This window comes from Eucyclogobius newberryi, unplaced genomic scaffold, assembly GCF_026437365.1.
Source record: "Eucyclogobius newberryi isolate DKJ021-1_F unplaced genomic scaffold, fEucNew1.0.hap1 SCAF_5, whole genome shotgun sequence".
NCBI classification, from domain to species: Eukaryota; Metazoa; Chordata; class Actinopteri; order Gobiiformes; family Gobiidae; genus Eucyclogobius; species Eucyclogobius newberryi.
This window is the reverse complement of record NW_027316167.1, coordinates 34,202,698-34,226,257: the sequence shown is the minus strand read 5'-3', so window position 1 is coordinate 34,226,257 and position 23,560 is coordinate 34,202,698. Positions and strand designations below refer to the sequence as shown.

The following is a 23,560-nucleotide window of genomic DNA, read 5'->3' as shown; positions in this document are numbered from 1 at the left end:
TCCATTGTGTCTGAGAGAGTTAGTAAAGGTGTATACTTTGACAGGCATGTATGTATACTTTGTTTATAAAAATTACACTTAATTAAGAACTTAAATGATGTAATTCAAAGTGTGTCCTGCCGTGTGAAACATCAGACGGAGCTCATCTGTTATTTGTGCACAAAGGACAAGCTCTGGGGTTAAAGGTTTAAGCTGCAGGTCAAAAATAAATAATGATAATCTTCTTTCTTTTGGAAAATCTAACTTTTCTGAAAACCTTTGAACATACGCCAGTTTGATGTCCTGTGCTGTGACAGGTTTATTTGATAAGAAAAATACAATTCTAATTGTCTAACAAATATCCCTTAGTATAATTATTAAACGGGGGGAGGGGCATGTTACATCACAGGACAGAAAAAAGGCGTGGACTTGAGACTCGACATGGGACTCGACTGGGATTTGAGACCAAAGAGTGGAGACCTGCAAAACAAGGACTTGGCCCAACTCTGTGGGGACACTCTAATGAACATGATTTCAGCTGGGTTTTTGATTTGAACAAAATTGATCCACCAAACTCTAGACTGAGCAGCTCCAGTTGATCCAAAACGCTGCTGCTCGGGTCCTGACTAGAACCAGGAAGTACCATCACATTAGTCCTGTTCTCAGGTCTCTGCACTGGCTCCCTGTGGCTCAGAGAATAGACTTTAAAGCAGCTCGGCTTGTGTACAAGTCTCTCCATGGCCTAGCACCAAAGTACATCTCTCATAATGCTAAACTAAAACCTCTTTATTTTCTATCAAACTAGCCTCTTTGTTTACTATCAGACCTTTAATGGGCTATCAGCCTCTTATTGTACCTGGCTCACTCTCTCACCTCCCTGTGTAACTGATTAGCATCCGAATGCCCTGGGCGTCTACCTCTCCAGGGATTCAAGATTCCATTATAAACGACCGGAAGGTTGAATCTTAACCCACCGTTTCTATTTAAGGATGTTATTTTTTTTTTTTAACAAAGATGCCTCTTTAATTCCTCTTTCAAACCATATTTTTCCCCTGCTTAGAAGCTTCACCTCACTGTCTCTGATAGAGTGGTTAGAGGCTTTAAGATGAAGATGCACGGCGCTCTGTGGTCCTGAACTTGCATTTCTTCTGTGCTGATAAAGCCTCTTGTGCAGAGGCTGTTTAGTCTCGTCTATGTACCGCTCTTTACAATTTTCTTCACTGCAAACGTATTGTTTTTTCAAAAAACAGAGTCCAGATGATTACAACTGAATCTTTTTCTACAATGGAACACTCCTGGATAAATGAGGGGTTACACCAATTTGTTAGAACTGTTAAAAATGAACTACAAAGAGAAAGAAACACTGTTTCCAATACTTGAACCTCAACCAAGACATTTACAGGCACATTTTAGCACATTCATGAATATCGTTATCGAAATAATGCAAAAACACATTGAGACATTATTTTTTGTCAATATCGCCCACGCCTAAAGGCTGGAGCCCTTGTAAATATGAAGTTTTCATGGTGCGGCGTGTCTTATCTTTGCTGCCCTGTATCAGATAAGTCCAGGTTTATCCCCGACAGCAGCTCTCCTCCACACGACCGACTCAGTAACTCTTTCAGCACATCGTTCACGTCATTATTCAGAACATTTGAGAAATTGCAGCCAGGATAACTCCCTCCTCCTGTCGTATCCAACGGGAAAGTTCCCACAACCTCCTGTACCCATTTCAACTCGTTACTCAGCTCTGATCGCAGCAAATCAAAGTGTTTCTGTCTCTCCTGGTACTGATCACTTACGGCGTCCAGATTCGAGCTGAACGCGCACATGTCCTCCTGCAGATTTCGCTTGACGGCCTCCACTTTGCGAAACTCGTAGCGTATTTGGGAGAGCTCGTGCCGCACCCCTTCGCTCTCCTCCCTGTACCAGGCCTCTTTGTCATTGTAAATGGACACCATGGCGTCGAGGTCCTCCTGCAAGGTGTCGTGGACTGAGGCCAAGTCGACGAAGGCACTTTCCATTTGCTCGATGTTCTCCATGACCCGTGCGAAGCGCTCGAAGTTCACGTACGTGTTGTTGGGGGGCATGCTCGAGTGGGATTTGATGGTGTACTCTCGCAGGCGCTTGGTCTTGAGTTGACGGCGCTCGCGTTTCTTCGGTTTCTGGGACTTGCTTTCCTCCTTGTTTTCATTGGACTGGGGAAAGATATAATGTATTATATATTGTTGAATGACTGTGTAATGACAGTGTCACTATTAGTTACCATACATTTTCCTTCTTTATGTTTTATTTTTATACCAACAAGTTTTTTTTGGCACATTTCACAGGTCGCATCTCTTGTCCGATTTGCGTCATTCAAATTTATTTTTGTAGATAATCTTCTGATTCATGCTTTTCATGTTAGTGTTCCTCGGTATTGTCGTTTTTTCAGGTTTTATCGTCAAATTTGCAATTTGCCCTATCTCCTAGAGTGGATGATGGTGCTGTGTGAAAACATCATCAGTGACATTGTCGTTGTTGTTGTTTTAAATGGCAGTTGGCAGCCAACTGCAAAGGTGCATTTACCGCCACCTACTTTATTCTTTAGACTTTATCCTTTCTTTTCCTTATCCTTTCTTTTCCTTATCCTTTCTTTTTCTTATCCTTTATTTTCCTTATCCTTTCCTTTCCTTTCCTTATCCTTTCCTAAAGAATAAAGTCTAAAGTCTAAAGAATAAAGTTGTACAACAACAGTAGGTGGCGGTAATGTAACACTTGGATACCAACCGCCATAAAAAACCAAAGTAGAAGACAGACTCCCATTTCCCCTGCAAGTGACTGCGTAATAATTTATGGCCATATCCGTGGGATCTGTGTATTTATCATTTCAAACTAAAATATAACTTAGTATTTCTGTTTATTTTTACAGCCCATTCACTTTGTGTGCAATATTTGAACCTCAACCAAACCAAGATACTGAAATAAATCGATAAATAACAATAAATGGCTATTCAAAAAGCTGTAGTGAAAAGGGGAAATGGGACTCAGTTTTCATATGATTTTAAATAAAATTGTTATATATTGTAGAGCACAATATTTTGTATTGTATAGCACAATGAAATGGCTAGATTTTTACCTAAAAACCTTCTCACTGACAGTAAAGTGAAATTCAAAAAATAAACTTATTGTATTTGTTTTATTTAGAGTAAACTTTATTCAAAAGTTTTGGGTTGGTCCACATTTATAAATTCCTGTTCTACCTGGTTTAGACCTGGTGTAGTTCTATTTTAAACCTGGTTTAGACCTGGTTTTGTAGGTGGTCTGAGACTTTTGAGAAACACTGTTGAAGACTATTTGTGTTGCTTAAATGCCAAAAACACTTGTATCATTCATCATTTAAAATATCAAGAATGACAGGAAAATAGCTTCTATAAAAGTATATCAAACAGAAATGTCTAGTGTTAATGTTTGTGACTGTCGTCCACTCTGACTTAAACATATTTATTTCCAGTTTCTTCTTAAATGTGCTGCTTGAGTGATAACAGTTGATTCAGCAGTTGTTCTCTTTAATTTGTGAGCGTTCAATAGTTTAATGTGTGAAACAAACGCATTGGATCCACTCAGAGCTTAAGTAACAGTGGCAATGACAAAAGGCTGTTTATTTATTTATCTTTGTTATTTTTCAAAACCGCAATTTTTATCAAACATAAAAAACATTTTGAGTTAGTAAATATCTGCCAATATATGATAAATCCAGTCTGTGACGTGTTCCGTACCTTGATCCAGGGGTGAGTCAGAGCTTCTCGGATCGTCAACCTCTTCCTGAAAAACAAACATGGAAAATTACAACTTCATAGGAAAACTCTGCCTAGGTCTAAACCAGGTCTAAACCGGGACTAAACCAGGACTAAACCAGGACTAAACCAGGACTAAACCAGGACTAAACCAGGACTAAACCAGGACTAAACCAGGACTAAGCTATGACTAAACCAGGACTAAACCAGGTTGAATAAGGTTGCAGAGATATACCGGTAAATAAATGCTTTTTTATTGTCGGTACTTGAATGGTCATGTCGCGGGTAAATTGGGTTCATACTTGTATCAAAATCAGGACTAAAGTGTGAACTAAACCTGGACTGAATCTGGACTAAAAAGACCAAACGAAGGATCAGCTTGCCTACAGAAGTGTAACAAGTCCGTGTTAAACTCACTGCTTGTCCTTCTCCAGGAGTTGGCTGATGAACTTCTTGGCTAGGTCGCTGGTGTGGCAGAAAAACTCCTCGTCAAACTCATAATTTACTGCCGTGATGTTGTCCAGTGTGTCCTGCTTAGTCTCTCCCAGGAACGGAGAAGCGCCACTTAAACTAGAGGGAAATGAGTAGAAAACATTTTAAAGCATCTCATTGATCTGGGTTTATGGATCCATTTTATCAAAGGCAAAGAGGGAAAAACGTCACATTCAAAATGTCTTCTGTAGTTTACACACATAGGTAAGAAAAATATGTATTACACTTTTTTCATTCATAAAAACAGTAATAATTTTATATTTATATGAAAAATTGCTAAAATTACACATATTTGGGACATATATGACTATTCAATGGATAGACCTAGGTTTAAATAGTTTATGTTTGAAAATGTTAGAAAAAAGTATTTTGGATATCTTAGTTGGATAAACAAGATTCAAATGTCAAATCTGTTAAACAAGTCACGCTTTGAATTAGATTTTTTTTCTTTCTTTTTTTTTGAAGTTCAAGATTTTTTTGGTGTGTGCAGGAGCCACTGTAAAGCTGAAATTTATGTTTCTGTGGGGAAAATGCATTTGGAGAAAATAGTCTTTGAATTTATAAATCTATGGATCTAATATTAAATCATTATGTTTAGGTGTATATCTGACATGTTTGTTGTTTCCATGTAAAATCTCATAAGAAAAACCGTGTCTTGCTTTAAATATGAAAAGAGTTGATGTTGTTGCCTTGGTTTAAACGTGGGGCTCTTACAGGATATAGGTGATGACTCCGATGCTCCACATGTCGGCCTCTAATCCCAGCGGTTCATAGTTCACGATCTCTGGAGCTGAAATTTACACAATGAAAAATGTCAACTCATCATACAATCACCTGCTTCCTTAGGAAACCCTTAAAACGTCTATATCCGAGGAAAATGTTCAGCAGAATTATGGTTTTAACGTTCTATTTCCGAAGAATCGTGCAGTTGGTTTTCCACCTCCAGAAAGTTACACGGTGTCGCTTTAATAATACCTGTAATTCTTGAAGTTCTTCGCATTTTCTTACCTACAAATTCAGGAGTACCGAAGATATTCTTGAAGTCCACTCCGGCCTCGATCTTGTGTGCAAGTCCAAAGTCGATGAGTTTGATTCTGGGCAAAGGTACGTTCTTGTCCAGGAGCATTATGTTCTCAGGCTGTCGGACAAGCAGACCTCCACTTTAGATCACATCTGTGTTTATTTATTATTTATTATTGGAAGCCCCATTAGCTGCAGCTATTTTTTTCTAAGGACCTTTTTAAAAGAAGACATAGTAGAAAATAAGATACATAGTAAAAAATTTGATATCTCGTAAAGCAAATAACTGTCATGGTCACCGTCTATTTGGTGATGTAAAGTTGTCATGTTTTACTCACAGTGTTCTATCTCTGCTCCTCTTCGTTTCCCCCCTCCCTTCTTGTTCTCCCTCTGGTTACCGCCCCTTTGTCTCTCAGCTCATCACAGCAGTATCTCATTGTTAATCACTGGGTGTAGTATATTAGTTGTGTGTGTTCTCTGTTTCAGTGCGAGATTGTCTGCGTATGCCCTGTTCTGCCCCAGTTATCGAGAGTGTGATATTTTGATTCTTGTTTTTGAACTCTGACTTCTGTTTTCCCTTGCTTTTCCCTTGCTTGCTGTCATCGATCTTGGACCGTTCTGATTATCCTTTCGCCGATCCTCTGACAACGCTGTTTGCCTGTGCACCGAACCTGGAACGGACCTTGACTACGCCTCTCGCCTGCCCGCTGACCACCGCTGGAAGGACCCTTCCGTGTCGTTCCGATTCACCCAGTGACTTTGTACATTTCAATTCTGATCCAATAAAGCCTTTTATAATCTTATACTGTTTCCAGATCTGTAATTTGCTCCGTTCTGCCGTTCGTGACAGTAACGTGATGAATGTCTGTTTCAATAACACTTTGAACACTTTAAATGTATATCCACTAAACATGATAATACTCTTAATATGACATGTCATGTCTAGTGTTCTTGTGCCATTCACAAATAACCAATTTAAGTCTTTAGCATTTTTGCCCTATAATTCCTTGCTGAATTCTGGATTTTTGTAGTTTCTCTATCATGTTAGCGTTGCATTCACCTATGAGGCAAGAGGGATCTGCTTTAGTGCATGTTGTTTACCATTAACTGTAACTTTATATTTTTGGGAATGTGCATGCTTTGAACCGTTTGCTACTTTCAACACCAACTGATTCTATTGTACCCAGTTTACCACAGATCCTTATTAAACAGCAAAACTGTAGAAAAATCATCAGCAAACAAAACTGCTGTAGCCTTTTCCAACACAAAATGAAGCTAATTTGTAATAAGACTGTATAATAATGGACCAAGGCAGCTGCCCTAAGGCACTCCACAAGCCACTTCTCTGATCTCAGAATAACAACTATTTAAAAAGGCTTCTGTTTGTTAAGTAACTCTGCAGCAGCTGTATTGATTTCAAACCCATAACCTTTTAGTTTATTCAGGAGTATTTGTTGATTAATAATATCAAAAGCAGCAGAAAGACGTATAAGCTAAATACACAACATGACACAATATAATGTTCGCCCATCAAAAACAAGGAATTGCATTTTGTTTCTTTCACATGAAAAAAATAAATAATTTATTAACAATTATATATGACATTAATGATGTTATGGCAACTTAAAATTAGTTTTGCAGATGTGAGTGACTGAAGTAATCTCAAGCTCCATGTGTCAGGGATATGATCCGTAGATAAACAGGACAATAGAGTCTCTTCATTTACAAAGTTATTGTAGTTTATGTAGTGACCTGCAGATGACCTCTGAAGGTTGCCATGATGACAGGTTGCACCATGGTACAACCCCACCTGGAGATTGATGACGTCTCTGCATACAGAGAGTTTACGCTTTTAATGTTGGAACAAACTTTGCTAAAGACTATGCAGTTTTAGTCATCTGATTGCAGACTTTGTCCACAAGATTAATTTACTGCACATAATGTTATTGTGTTCTGGATGTTCATTTAACTGTTTTATGACTCATCTTTGTACCTGTGTAACTAACAGGGCTAATGTTCAAACAATGGCTACATTGGATATATTCCAGATCTTCTTCTCTAATCAGCTCTGAATAAGCATGCGTGCTGATTGGTTGAACATTGGAACCAACCCCACAGGGTTCAGTCAGAGAGAAAGGGTGAGATAAAAGACCCAAATTAATGCCATCAGAAGGTCCCCAAGAAAGGGTCTCGGAAGAAGGGCTCACCTCTGGCCTAGCGATGCTAAGCTAAGATTGGAAACAAAGACATTTCACAGAGACACTTTATTCTCTCCCATAAAAACTCTGTGCCCATCTTTGGACGTGATTTTTGCTTCAAATTGCATCACGCAAGCTCAAGTAAAGGACCGTTTTGCTACTTTTCAAGTCTACAAATAAAATTTGGATCCCACACAAATCAGCGTCATCTTGTATCAGTGCAACAGACTTTTCGTTATCTGAGGAATGCCTCCGAGCCAAGAAAAATGCTGATCAAGTGAACCTGATCAGCTCTTCTTCAGCCTGACGTGTCAGAGCCAGCGTGTGGACCAAGCTGCCGCTCTCTCGTGACCCCTGAGTGACCCCTGGAGGCTTCAGCTCCTGAACATGGACACACAGGCCAAGCTTCAGCTGATTCTGCTCGTATTAAGGAATGTATTTCACAGTTTGGCTGATGAGATCATCTTAGTATCAACATTAACTCTAACACACAACTAGATAATGTGGTGGCATCAGCTCCTGTAGGTGTGGTCTGCTGTAGCAGCAGCATCACAGAGAGGGAGAGGAGGAAGCTGGACAAAGTCATCAAGAAGTCCAGCTCCGTCCTGGGCTGCGCTCTGGACTTGGTGCAGGAGGTGGGGGACAGAAGGGTCCTGGCTAAACTCACATCTATGCTGGACCATGAGTCTCACCCCCTGCAGGACACTCTGTCCGCTCTGGAGAGCAGCTTCAGTGAGAGACTGAGCCACTCTCGCTGTGTGAAGGAAAGGTTTCGCAGGTCTTTCCTTCTGCTGCTGTCAGACTCTACAACAAACACTGCTAGCCCTGAACATGTGCAATACTGATGTAACCATGTGCAATACCATCATATTCATGTGCAATACTGAATCAACCATGTGCAATACCTGTAAATAAGAGTGTTCTATTTTGTTTTTTACACGGTTTACTTACCTGTTAATAGTATTACCTAGTCTTGTGCTAGTTATTTTTACTTTATTTTATTTTTATTTTTATTTTATTCCATTATCATTATTTTATTATTATTATCTGATTTTTATCTTTATTCTGTATTTTTACTATCTATTTTATTTTATTTCCCCCCCTCCATTCCCTATTAAGATAGGAGAGGAGTTTTGTTAATAAGAGTTTTTTGTTTTGTTCTTAAGAGTTCTTCTATTAAGAGTGTGTTTTGAAACTTCTATAATCTGTCCTTTCCTCCTGTTCTACTGCGTTGTAAGAACGAAATTTCCCCTTGCGTGGATATTAAAGGTTTATCTTATCTTATAAATCTAGAACAATCATATCTAGTGTCTCCACTGTTTAATTATTTGGTCAATAAATCTTCATTTGGTTAAGTGTTCATTCATTTCCAGAAAAGGGGTCAATGTCGCAATTACATTCTCACATTGAGAATGTAATAATTCTTAATAACATTAAGAATTGAGAACAAAACTTGATTAAACTCTCATAAACATATCCACACCGCAGTGATCCAATTCTTTAATCTATATAAACTTTGCATGTCACCCTTTTTCATAAGCGGGAGAAGAATAACACTACAGTACTTGTACTTGTAAGTAGAAATCCCTACATTAGTTAGAGTTATGTCGATTATATAGATTGTGTAGTTTATACGGCTGTTATCAGCAAAAATCTGCCATGTGTTTGGCCTTCAAATTTGGCCTTCATTTTTGGACTTGCGGCAGAGTGGTTATCTTGTCTCTTCATCTCATTGAAGGTTGTGGGTTTGACTCCTGTTACTGCGGCAGAGTGGTTATCCTGTCTCTTCCTCTCATTGAAAGTTGTGGGTTTGACTCCTGTTACTGCGGCAGAGTGGTTATCCTGTCTCTTCCTCTCATTGAAAGTTGTGGGTTTGACTCCTGTTACTGCGGCAGAGTGGTTATCCTGTCTCTTCCTCTCATTGAAAGTTGTGGGTTTGACTCCTGTTACTGCGGCAGAGTGGTTATCCTGTCTCTTCCTCTCATTGAAAGTTGTGGGTTTGACTCCTGTTACTGCGGCAGAGTGGTTATCCTGTCTCTTCCTCTCATTGAAAGTTGTGGGTTTGACTCCTGTTACTGCGGCAGAGTGGTTATCCTGTCTCTTCCTCTCATTGAAAGTTGTGGGTTTGACTCCTGTTACTGCGGCAGAGTGGTTATCCTGTCTCTTCCTCTCATTGAAAGTTGTGGGTTTGACTCCTGTTACTGCGGCAGAGTGGTTATCCTGTTTCTTCCTCTCATTGAAAGTTGTGGGTTTGACTCCCGTTACTGCGGCAAAGTGGTTATCCTGACTCTTCCTCTCATAGAAAGTTGTGGGTTTGACTCCTGTTACTGCGGCAGAGTGGTTATGTCTGTACTAACCTTGAGGTCGAAGTGTGCGATCTTGCGAGCGTGCAGGTAGTTGACTCCCTCCAGGATTTGTTTGATGAACTGAGTTGCTTCCTCTTCACTTAAAGACTCTTTCTGAGCCAAAAAGTCAAAAAGTTCTCCTCCAGAAACCCTGCATACGAACACAATCAATCAATGGTGTTTTAATTGACCATAATTAACATTAGTCGACCATACATTTTATTAGGATTATACGGCTTTTTATGCACAACAACAGAAAAGACAAGGCGTAGCATGAGTTGCCTGGTTTTGGGAGTGACTGGACAGTTTTAAATGACTTTTACCAATGAAGATGCTGTTTATTTGTCTGTATATTGTTCATATTTGTCTGTTTTTGGGCAAGATCCTAAAAATACTTTTTAGAGATTTGACAGTCCTTGCTATTGGCATTCACTGTCCTGTGGCTGCTGGAGCCCTCTGCTGGCTTCTTTTTCATAGCCTACATATAAACTTTGCTATTTTAAGCTAAACAATGTGGACAACAAAAAAGTGTCTAAAAGTAAGGTAAAACAGAGCACAGTATATTCAAATTTTTTACTAAATCTGATCCAGATGAAGCTGCAGTGAAGCCGGTTGGGGATCCTGGTGGAGCACATTTATGGATAACTTTGCATAATGGATAATTTTTTCTTTGTACTTTTAATTGTTGTTCTTTTGATTCTTAGATTTACTAATTGAGTAGAATTTTCTACCCAGCTCTTTCTATTGGTGGCAAATTGAGACGAGTACTGCGTTCCTCAAGTGGAGTAAGTTTAGAGTCAGGTTTTGTGGTGACTTTGGTGTTCACTCACAGTTCCAGGATGAGCACCACGTCGGTCCGGTTCTCGTACACGTCCTGCAGCGTGACGATGTTCTCGTGTTGAATCTGCCTCAGGATGGAAACCTCCCGCTCGATGTCGTCCCTGCGCACGCCCCTGGAGCTCGCCATGGACTGACGCTTCTTTATGAACTTGGCAGCGAACGATAGACCCGTGCTCCGCTCCACGCAGCGCTTCACGATGGCAAACTGACCGCTGCGGCAACAACAGCATCAACCACAGCAGGAGCAAGAGGAGGAGCAACCACAGCAGGAGCAACAGCAGGAGAAACCACAGCAGGAGCAACAACAGCAGGAGCAACAGCAGGAGCAACAGCAGGAGCAACCACAGCAGGAGCAACCACAGCAGGGGCAACAGCAGGGCAACCACAGCAGGGGCAACCACAGCAGGAGCAACCACAGCAGGGGCAACCACAGCAGGAGCAACCACAGCAGGGGCAACCACAGCAGGAGCAACCACAGCAGGGGCAACCACAGCAGGAGCAACCACAGCAGGGGCAACCACAGCAGGAGCAACCACAGCAGGGGCAACCACAGCAGGGGCAACCACAGCAGGAGCAACCACAGCAGGAGCAACCACAGCAGGGGCAACCACAGCAGGGGCAACCACAGTAGGGGCAACCACAGCAGGAGGAGCAACCACAGCAGGGGCAACCACAGCAGGAGAAACCACAGCAGGAGCAACCACAGCAGGAGCAACCACAGCAGGGGCAACCACAGCAGGAGCAACCACAGCAGAGGCAACCACAGCAGGAGCAACCACAGCAGGAGCAACCACAGCAGGAGCAACCACAGCAGGGGCAACCACAGCAGGAGCAACCACAGCAGAGGCAACCACAGCAGGAGCAACCACAGCAGAGGCAACCTCAGCAGGAGCAACCACAGCAGGGGCAACCACAGCAGGAGCAACCACAGCAGGGGCAACCACAGCAGAGGCAACCACAGCAGGAGCAACCACAGCAGAGGCAACCACAGCAGAGGCAACCACAGCAGAGGCAACCACAGCAGGAGCAACCACAGCAGGGGCAACCACAGCAGAGGCAACCACAGCAGAGGCAACCACAGCAGGGGCAACCACAGCAGGAGCAACCACAGCAGGAGCAACCACAGCAGGGGCAACCACAGCAGGGGCAACCACAGCAGAGGCAACCACAGCAGGGGCAACCACAGCAGAGGCAACCACAGCAGGGGCAACCACAGCAGAGGCAACCACAGCAGAGGCAACCACAGCAGGAGCAACCACAGCAGGGGCAACCACAGCAGGAGCAACCACAGCAGGGGCAACCACAGCAGAGGCAACCACAGCAGGAGCAACCACAGCAGAGGCAACCACAGCAGGGGCAACCACAGCAGAGGCAACCACAGCAGGAGCAACCACAGCAGAGGCAACCACAGCAGAGGCAACCACAGCAGAGGCAACCACAGCAGGAGCAACCACAGCAGGGGCAACCACAGCAGAGGCAACCACAGCAGAGGCAACCACAGCAGAGGCAACCACAGCAGGAGCAACCACAGCAGGAGCAACCACAGCAGGGGCAACCACAGCAGGGGCAACCACAGCAGAGGCAACCACAGCAGGAGCAACCACAGCAGGGGCAACCACAGCAGGGGCAACCACAGCAGAGGCAACCACAGCAGAGGCAACCACAGCAGGGGCAACCACAGCAGAGGCAACCACAGCAGGAGCAACCACAGCAAGGGCAACCACAGCAGGAGCAACCACAGCAGAGGCAACCACAGCAGGAGAAACCACAGCAGAGGCAACCACAGCAGGAGAAACCACAGCAGAGGCAACCACAGCAGGAGCAACCACAGCAGGAGCAACCACAGCAGGAGCAACCACAGCAGGGGCAACCACAGCAGAGGCAACCACAGCAGGAGCAACCACAGCAGAGGCAACCACAGCAGGGGCAACCACAACAGGGGCAACCACAGCAGGAGAAACCACAGCAGGAGCAACATCAGGAGTAACAGCAGGAGCAATGAGGTAAATAAAAGCACTACACACACACATCACATCCACATCCACATCATGTAGACTAAATCGTTCAACTAACTGTAATTTAATTGACTCTTGAGTATTAATTGAGTATTATTCAAATAATTTAACTACACTTTTATTAGCCTTAATAAGGCGTGAATAAAGACTTAAATATTGTGAACAAATTGAATGATTCAAGCTTACCTACTTCTTAATTAATACACTTAGTTTGTAAGCCTGAATCATTATTAATTAACTATTTGCTCATTGTGAATTAAGTCTTTGTTCAGGCTTTATTAAGGCTATTTAAGATGTAAAAGTGTTTCCTGTTTGTCTTATGCACAGACAGATCTTTTTTGTCTAATGTTTTACTCTAGTCTTAGTTATCTGACTACTTCTTGGTGTGAGACTGAAAATAGTCAGAGATAAATATAGACTCTAGGCTGTAACTGGACAACTGTCACTTCAACACAACAACACAGACACTGCGAGGAACAGGGATGTGCTGCAGCTCTGAAGTGTAGTAAACGACCTTGAGTAGATTTAGTATTACATTGTGACCTGTTTAATGGTCACCATTGTAATTTACTCAAACAATTTTTCCTTTATCCATGTTTCTCCTTCATCCACCAACATCAACCCAAAACATGCACAACAGGTAAAGTCCAAGAACAATGTGGGCCACTGCTGCTGGGTCAAACCTGTAACTAACTGTACTGAAGTATAATTACATTCAAACAGACTTTATATGAACTCATGTACTGTACCTGCCCAGCTCCTCTCCAATCTCATAGAAGTCCTCCACATTGAGTTGTTTGAAAACTGCCATGTCTTCTGATTCTGAATCCTTATTATCGAGTCAACGTCTCCTCTACAGCAAATAAAACATGTGCAACCATTTCAATAAACGTCTATCCAATATTACACCATATTTAGACTGACACTTTAAAGGTGCACAATGAAACTTTTTTGCAACCTGCTTTTTTCCTTCTGCATGTTATTGCTTTGCCTAGAATGTTCCACAGTCGGGCATTAAACCTACCAGATGACGTCACCAGGTCAAGTTACAGGTCAGCTCCGCAGTGATGAATGCAAAATATAAAAGTTTAAAGCCATACTGTAATAACGTAACGCCATCGCCATACTGTAATAACGTAACGCCATCACCATACTGTAATAACGTAACGCCATCGCCATACTGTAATAACGTAACGCCCTCGCCAAACTGTAATAACTTAACGCCCTCGCCATACTGTAATAACGTAACGCCCTCGCCATACTGTAATAACGTCACGCCATCGCCATACTGTAATAACGTCACGCCCTCGCCATACTGTAATAACGTCACGCCCTCGCCATACTGTAATAACGTCACGCCATCGCCATACTGTAATAACGTCACGCCATCGCCATACTGTAATAACGTCACGCCCTCGCCTTACTGTAATAACGTCACGCTATCGCCCTACTGTAATAACGTCACGCTATCGCCCTACTGTAATAACGTCACGCTATCGCCCTACTGTAATAACGTCACGCCCTCGCCATACTGTAATAACGTAACGCCATCGCCATACTGCAATAACGTCACGCCCTCGCCTTACTGTAATAACGTCACGCCCTCGCCATACTGTAATAACATCACGCCCTCGCCATACTGTAATAACATCACGCCCTCGCCATACTGTAATAACGTAACGCCATCGCCATACTGTAATAACGTAACGCCCTCGCCATACTGTAATAACGTAATGCCATCGCCATACTGTAATAACGTCACGCCATCGCCATACTGTAATAACGTCACGCCATCGACATACTGTAATAACATCACGCCCTCGCCATACTGTAATAACATCACGCCCTCGCCATACTGTAATAACGGAACGCCATACTGTAATAACATCACGCCATCGCCATACTGTAATAACGTCACGCCATCGCCATACTGTAATAACGTCACGCCATCGCCATACTGTAATAACGTAACGCCATCGCCATACTGTAATAACGTAACGCCATCGCCATACTGTAATAACATCACGCCCTCGCCATACTGTAATAACGTAACGCCCTCGCCATACTGTAATAACGTAACGCCATCGCCATACTGTAATAACATCACGCCATCGCCATACTGTAATAACGTCACGCCATCGCCATACTGTAATAACGTCACGCCATCGCCATACTGCAATAACATCACGCCATCGCCATACTGTAATAACGTCACGCCATCGCCATACTGTAATAACGTCACGCCCTCGCCATACTGTAATAACGTAACGCCATCGCCATACTGTAATAACATCATGCCATCGCCATACTGTAATAACGTCACGCCATCGCCATACTGTAATAACGTCACGCCCTCGCCATACTGTAATAACGTCACGCCATCGCCATACTGTAATAACGTCACGCCCTCGCCATACTGTAATAACGTCACGCCCTCGCCATACTGTAATAACGTCACGCCATCGCCATACTGTAATAACGTCACGCCCTCGCCATACTGTAATAACGTCACGCCATCGCCATACTGTAATAACGTCACGCCCTCGCCATACTGTAATAACGTCACGCCCTCGCCATACTGTAATAACGTAACGCCATCGCCATACTGTAATAACATCACGCCATCGCCATACTGTAATAACGTCACGCCATCGCCATACTGTAATAACATCACGCCATCGCCATACTGTAATAACGTCACGCCATCGCCATACTGTAATAACATCACGCCATCGCCATACTGTAATAACGTCACGCCCTCGCCATACTGTAATAACGTAACGCCATCGCCATACTGTAATAACGTCACGCCATCGCCATACTGTAATAACGTCACGCCATCGCCATACTGTAATAACGTAACGCCATCGCCATACTGTAATAACGTAACGCCATCGCCATACTGTAATAACGTCACGCCATCGCCATACTGTAATAACATCACGCCATCGCCATACTGTAATAACGTCACGCCATCGCCATACTGTAATAACATCACGCCATCGCCATACTGTAATAACGTCACGCCCTCGCCATACTGTAATAACGTCACGCCATCGCCATACTGTAATAACATCACGCCATCGCCATACTGTAATAACGTCACGCCATCGCCATACTGTAATAACATCACGCCATCGCCATACTGTAATAACGTCACGCCCTCGCCATACTGTAATAACGTAACGCCATCGCCATACTGTAATAACGTAACGCCCTCGCCATACTGTAATAACGTCACGCTATCGCCATACTGTAATAAAGTCACGCCCTCGCCATACTGTAATAACGTAATGCCATCGCCATACTGTAATAACGTAACGCCATCGCCATACTGTAATAACATCACGCCATCGCCATACTGTAATAACGTCACGCCATCGCCATACTGTAATAACGTCACGCCATCGCCATACTGTAATAACGTAACGCCATCGCCATACTGTAATAACGTCACGCTATCGCCATACTGTAATAAAGTCACGCCCTCGCCATACTATAATAACGTAACGCCATCGCCATACTGTAATAACATCACGCCCTCGCCATACTGTAATAACGTAACGCCATCGCCATACTGTAATAACGTCACGCCATCGCCATACTGTAATAACGTAACGCCATTGCCATACTGCAATAACATCACGCCATCGCCATACTGTAATAACGTCACGCCATCACCATACTGTAATAACGTCACGCCCTCGCCATACTGTAATAACATCACGCCATCGCCATACTGTAATAACGTCACGCCATCGCCATACTGTAATAACGTCACGCCATTGCCATACTGTAATAACGTAATGCCATCGCCATACTGTAATAACGTAATGCCATCGCCATACTGTAATAACGTAACGCCATCGCCATACTGTAATAACGTCACGCCATCGCCATACTGTAATAACGTAATGCCATCGCCATACTGTAATAACGTAACGCCATCGCCATACTGTAATAACGTAATGCCATCGCCATACTGTAATAACGTAATGCCATCGCCATACTGTAATAACGTCACGCCATCGCCATACTGTAATAACGTCACGCCATTGCCATACTGTAATAACGTAACGCCCTCGCCATACTGTAATAACGTAACGCCATTGCCATACTGTAATAACGTAATGCCATCGCCATACTGTAATAACGTCACGCCATCGCCATACTGTAATAACATCACGCCATCGCCATACTGTAATAACATCACGCCCTCGCCTTACTGTAATAACGTCACGCTATCGCCATACTGTAATAACGTCACGCCATCGCCATACTGTAATAACGTAACGCCATCGCCATACTGTAATAACGTCACGCCCTCGCCATACTGTAATAACGTCACGCCCTCGCCATACTGTAATAACGTCACGCCATCGCCATACTGCAATAACGTCACGCCCTCGCCATACTGTAATAACGTAACGCCATTGCCATACTGTAATAACGTCACGCCATCGCCATACTGCAATAACATCACGCCATCGCCATACTGTAATAACGTCACGCCATCGCCATACTGTAATAACGTCACGCCATCGCCATACTGCAATAACATCACGCCATCGCCATACTGTAATAACATCACGCCCTCGCCATACTGTAATAACGTAACGCCATCGCCATACTGTAATAACGTAACGCCATCGCCATACTGTAATAACGTAACGCCATCGCCATACTGTAATAACGTAACGCCATCACGTATACATGTGATAAGTTACATAGTGCAACTTTTCAAAAAAAATTCTACATGCAAGAGAAGAAAAAAATACATTCTGAACAGGATCACAATTCTACATCTTAAAGGTTCTGAATCAATTCAAAATTCTCAAAAATACATTTTGTATTCTCTAATGTGCTAAAGCGATGAGACTGAGGTGAGTTGTTTCTGTTTTTTATTGGCAGCTAAACAACCCTAAAACTGATAAAAATATTGAGAGTTACATTTTTCTAGACATGTATTTCAGGTCACTTTACTCCAGACTCTTATCTGATCTAATATTATTCATATTTTAGAATAAATTACAGGGAATTTATAGAAGCATTTAAATAAATGTTCATTGTTTACATTGATTTTATATCTTACCACTCACCCCAAATATTTCTTAATCCACTTAAATATAAAAGCAGAATCAAAAATATGATAGTTTGAAGTGAATCAAAATAGTTTTCTAATTGAACCGTGACTCCAAAAATTCAAATAATTACATTTTGGAACACAAGTTAAAACAATCTACTAACTTATTTAAATCTTGTCGAAACTACTAAAACGGCACGTAATTTAAAGTGAATTCTTACCAATTTAAGTGAATTCTTACCACAGTGAAGTAAGGCCTCTTCTTCCAGTCACCAGTCGCTCCTCTTTAGTTAAAATAAAACACAAATATTGACCTAAAAAACAACTTCTTGCACATAATTGAACGTTTTTCTCTTTGAGCTTCACGAGCGAATTGCAGTACGCAGCAGAACCGGAGTGTTTTCCCCGTGTGGCACCTGTCGTCTCACTCAGCCACAGACAGAGGCAGAAAATAGGACACTATGACCCACAATGCACCAGGGCACACAAGCCAAACACACAAGCCTGTAGATAAAACAGACTAATAATAAACGCAAGGTATTTCTGACAGACGTGTTCATTATCCCAGACAGGTCATTATAGAGATTAAATGATTGATGCTTCTGTTGCCGCATTTTTTAGTTTTTAGTTTTGTTTTTGTTTTTTAGACAATATTGCAATGACCAGAACTGACTAAACCAGGGCAAAATCAAGATTCCCTCTAATTTGTGTGTGTTCACTCTAATTTCTACTTCTAGGTGCCACATTTAATCACTGGAAAAAGCAGAAATTAAACAGGAATTTACAATAAAATGGCTGCCAGACAACGGCAACAAAGCTAGAAAGGAAAGGAATGTATTTACTGTTTTTGGCACACCCAAAAAAAGTGTGACAGAGAAAAAACTATTTTAGATGAAAGATGAAGAGGAAAATGTTTGAGAAGTGTATATACGCTGCCTGACCAGGGTCTCACGCTGTAATATTTGAACTTTGTATTTTTTATTAGAACTAAGCAAAAACTAAGCAACAACAACAGAAGAAAGAAAGAGCGAGCTATATATTAGCACATTAAGTTCAAAATAATTGTCAATTTGTTCATTGTTTATAAAAAGTGTCAAATTTACACTTTCGTCCTGTGGTTATTTTTTTTTTCAGATAAGACCAATGACAATTGTCCAGTGAGAGCGGTTTGAGTCATCCATTTGTCTGTTAGGGCCTTCTTCACAAAATCTTCTTCTTATTTGACCCTTCTCAAACACACTGACATCTGCTCCCTAACCACGGGATTCGTCTTTCCACGTGGTGGTCTCAGAAATGAGAAGCCGCTCGCTGCATCAGTCGGGTTTAAAAATGCTGGACAGTAAATTCAGTTCAGGTGCAGCAAGTTGAACTCGACTTCACCTGGTTTTGTTTCGACTGGTTGAAAACAGTGGCATGACAGACAGAACAACACAGTACATATATTTGCATGGGCGTAGGAGGAGATTCACTGTAATTGTTGCTTTGGAGATATGCAAAATGATCATATCAACCATCTCGTTTTCTAGAATTAGATGTTCTAACTTAAGATGGAAGGCAGAGGCTTTTGTAACTAACTTTTAGATTATATAATATTCAAATCTATGAGCCACAACTGTTGAACAAACTCGCCAACTCTAAAATGAATTCTTCCGTAGAAACCGACACGGTCTCAGCTCAGGTTTAAGGTTTCAGGAACATTCTGATGTCACGTGAACGCAAGCCAAATGAAGTCTTCAAAACGGGCTTAAAACGGAAATCAAAGAAGGGTTCATTTTACAGTCCTTTTTGTGCAATACTTGAACCTGACATTTACAAGACATTTACAGCCACATCTGAACTGAATTGCTGAAATATTGTCACCTTATCCTCATCAGAATAATCCAAAGAAATATTGAGATTTAAATAGTTTGGATTTAGATACACTTTTGGCAAGATGGGAATTGAATGTTGGACTTTTTTTTATGTATTATCATATTGTGCCATTATTATTTATTATTATTATTTTCTGGTTGTGTTTCTTTTTCTATTGTGAGTATTATTAAATTGAAAAAAAAAAAATCTAGGGACAATTTTAGACATTTTTTAAAGGTGAACTTTGTGATATTTATGTGCAATAAAAACAATTAAATGAATGGCAGATATACTGTATAATGCCATATTGTGGAACATTCCAGGCAAATGTTAGTTACGTAGTGCACCTTTAACTGCTGTGACACTAGTAAAACACTATAAAAAATATGTTATTACTCTTTTATAACTTATTTTGTATCCATCCATCCATCCATCTTCTGCCGCTTTATCCGGGGCCGGGTCGCGGGGGCAGCAGTCTGAGCAGGGACTCCCAGACTTCCTTCTCCCCAGACACTTCCTCTAACTCCTCCGGGGGGATCCCGAGGCGTTCCCAGGCCAGCCGAGAGACATAGTCTCTCCAGCGTGTCCTGGGTCTTCCCCGGGGCCTCTTCCCGGTGGGACATGCCTGAAACACCTCCCGAGGGAGGCGCCCAGGAGGCATCCGGAACAGATGCCCGAGCCACCTCAGCTGGCTCCTCTCGACGTGGAGGAGCAGCGGCTCTACTCCGAGCTCCCCCCGTGTGGCCGAGCTCCTCACCTTATCTCTAAGGGAGCGCCCAGCCACCCGGCGGAGGAAACTCATTTCGACCGCTTGTATCCGCGATCTTGTTCTTTCGGTCACTACCCAAAGCTCATGACCATAGGTGAGGGCAGAACGTAGACCGACCGGTAAATAGAGAGCTTTGCCTTTCGGCTCAGCTCCCTCTTTACCACAACGGTCCGATGCAGCGACTGCATCACTGCAGCCGCTGCACCGATCCGCCTGTCGATCTCACGCTCCATCCTTCCCTCACTCGTGAACAAGACCCCGAGATACTTGAACTCCTCCACTTGGGGCAAGGACACCCCACCCACCTGGAGAGGGCAAGCCACCTTTTTCCGGTCGAGAACCATGGCCTCGGATTTGGAGGTGCTGATTCTCATCCCAGCCGCTTCACACTCGGCTGCAAACCGTCCCAGTGCATGTTGCAGGTCCGGGTTTGATGGAGCCATCAGGACAACATCGTCTGCAAACAGCAGAGATGAGATCCTGTGGTCCCCAAACCGGACCCCTGACTGCGCCTAGAAATTCTGTCCATAAAAATTATGAACAGAACCGGTGACACAGGGCAGCCCTGGCGGAGTCCAACATGCACTGGGAACAGGTCTGACTTACTGCCGGCAATGCGAACACAGCTCCTGCTCCGGTCATACAGGGACCGGACAGCCCTGAGCAAAGGGCCCCGGACCCCGTACTCCCGGAGCACCCCCCAAAGGACACCCCGAGGGACACGGTCAAAAGCCTTCTCCAGATCCACAAAGCACATGTGGACTGGTTGGGCAAACTCCCATGAACCCTCGAGCACCCGATGGAGGGTATAGAGCTGGTCCAGTGTTCCACGACCGGGACGAAAACCACCCTGCTCCTCCTGAATCCGAGGTTCGACTATCGGTCGGATTCTCCTCTCCAGTACCTTGGAATAGACCTTACCCGGGAGGCTGAGGAGTGTGATCCCTCTGTAGTTGGAACACACCCTCCGGTCCCCCTTCTTGAACAGAGGGACCACCACCCCGGTCTGCCAGTCCAGAGGCACGGTCCCCGAACGCCACGCGATGTTGCAGAGACGTGTCAACCAAGACAGTCCTACAACATCCAGATACTTTAGGTACTCAGGGCGGATCTCATCCACCCCCGGAGCCCTGCCACCGAGGAGTTTGCGGACAACCTCAGTGACTTCAGCTTGGGTGATGGATGAGCCAGCCTCCGAGTCCCCGGTCTCTACTTCCTCTTCAGAAGACGTGACTGAGGGATTAAGGAGATCCTCAAAGTATTCCTTCCACCGTCCGACGACATCCCCGGTCGAGGTCAGCAGGCCTCCACCCGCACCGTAAACGGTGTTTGTGAGACACTGCTTCCCCTTCCTGAGGCGCCGGACGGTTTGCCAGAATTTCTTTGGTGCCGACCGATAGTCCTCCTCCATGGCCTCCCCGAACTCCTCCCAGGCCCGGGTTTTTGCCTCTGCGACAGCACGAGCCGCGGCTCGCTTGGCCTGCCGATACCCGTCGATGACCTCCGGAGACCTACAAGCCAGAGTGGCCTGATAGGCCTCCTTCTTTAGTCTGACGGCATCCCTTACTTCCGGTGTCCACCACCGGGTTCGGGGGTTGCCGCCACGACAGGCACCGGAGACCTTGCGACCACAGCTCCGAGCAGCCGCATCAACAATGGAGGCGGAGAACATGGTCCACTCGGACTCAATGTCCCCAGCCTCCCCCGGGACATGGGAGAAGCTCTCCCGGAGGTGCGAGTTGAATACCCTACTGACAGAGGGCTCCACTAGACGTTCCCAACAGACCCTCACAATGCGCTTGGGTCTGCCAAGTCTGTCCGGCTTCCTCCTCCGCCAGCGGATCCAACTCACCACCAGGTGGTGATCGGTTGACAACTCTGCCCCTCTCTTCACCCGAGTGTCCAAGACACGCGGCCGGAGGTCTGATGACACGACAACTAAGTCGATCATTGACCTCCGGCCTAGGGTGTCCTGGTGCCACGTGCACTGATGGACACCCTTGTGCTTGAACATGGTGTTCGTTATGGACAATCCGTGGCTAGCACAGAAGTCCAATAACTGAACACCGCTCGGGTTCAGATCGGGGAAGCCGTTCTTCCCGATCACCCCTCTCCAGGTGTCACTGTCATTGCCCACGTGGGCGTTGAAGTCCCCCAGTAGAACAACGGAGTCCCCGGTCGGTGCACTGTCCAGTACCCCTCCCAAGGACTCCAAGAAGGCCGGGTACTCTGCACTGCTGTTCGGCCCGTAGGCCGCCACAACAGTGAGAGACCTGTCCCCCACCCGAAGGCGGAGGGACGCGACCCTCTCGTTCACCGGGGTAAACTCCAACACGTGGCGGCTGAGCTGAGGGGCTATCAGCAAGCCCACACCAGCCCGCCGCCTCTCCCCGCGGGCAACACCAGAGAAGTGGAGCGTCCAGCCCCTCTCGAGGAGATGGGTTCCAGAGCCCAAACTGTGCGTGGAGGTGAGGCCGACTATATCTAGTCGGTATCGCTCAACCTCCCGCACAAGCTCAGGCTCTTTCCCCCCCAGCGAGGTGACATTCCATGTCCCCAGAGTTAGTCTCTGTGTCTGGAGATCTGGTCGCCGAGGCCCCTGCCGTCGACTGCCGCCCAGATCTCTCTGCACCGGCCCCTTATGGATCCTCCTGCGGGTGGTGGGCCCACGGGAGGGCGGCCCCACGTCGCTCTTTTGGGCTGTGCCCGGCCGGGCCCCGTGGGGTAAGACCCGGCCACCAGGCGCTCGCCATGGAGCACCCATCCCAGGCCTGGCTCCAGGATGGGGCCCCGGTGACGCCGATCCGGGCGACGTGAACTGCCTTGATTGTGTCGTCGTCATAAGAGGCTTCTGAACCGATCTTTGTCTGACCCGTCACCTAGGACCTGTTTGCCTTGGGAGACCCTACCAGGGGCATGAAGCCCCCGACAACATAGCTCCCGGGATCATTCGGGCACTCAAACCCCTCCACCACGTTAAGGTGTCGGTTCAAGGAGGAGACTTATTTTGTATTTTGATTATAATTTGCATTATAATATAGTGTCAAAACACAACATCAGAATAAACAGTTTTATGTTTGTTCTAACGATATTGACAAGAATGAAGACCTCAATATTTTTATTTCGATGTTCAAACAATATCAATCGATCAATCCAACAAAAATGCGTTAAAACATGTCAATAAAATGCATT

General features: G+C 44.5%; 1 protein-coding gene across 2 annotated transcripts in view; it reads right to left on the bottom strand.

Moving 5' to 3' along the window:
- The window catches only part of dapk2a (death-associated protein kinase 2a), a 216,914-nt gene continuing 193,354 nt past the window's right edge, over positions 1 to 23,560 (bottom strand). Inside the window, exons 2-10 of one of the 2 annotated variants that reach the window (XM_072465262.1) lie at positions 17,990 to 18,076; positions 13,415 to 13,518; positions 10,641 to 10,862; positions 9,823 to 9,961; positions 5,256 to 5,385; positions 4,962 to 5,037; positions 4,173 to 4,325; positions 3,738 to 3,783; positions 1 to 2,177 (exon numbers count right to left, since the gene is read on the bottom strand). In XM_072465262.1, coding sequence (XP_072321363.1) covers positions 1,518 to 2,177; positions 3,738 to 3,783; positions 4,173 to 4,325; positions 4,962 to 5,037; positions 5,256 to 5,385; positions 9,823 to 9,961; positions 10,641 to 10,862; positions 13,415 to 13,476 — 1,488 coding nt within the window. In that variant the 5' untranslated portion in view covers positions 13,477 to 13,518; positions 17,990 to 18,076 and the 3' untranslated portion in view covers positions 1 to 1,517. Of the gene's footprint in view, positions 2,178 to 3,737; positions 3,784 to 4,172; positions 4,326 to 4,961; positions 5,038 to 5,255; positions 5,386 to 9,822; positions 9,962 to 10,640; positions 10,863 to 13,414; positions 13,519 to 17,969; positions 18,077 to 23,560 lie in introns of those variants that run through there. The other variant, XM_072465263.1, reaches the window with a different exon arrangement.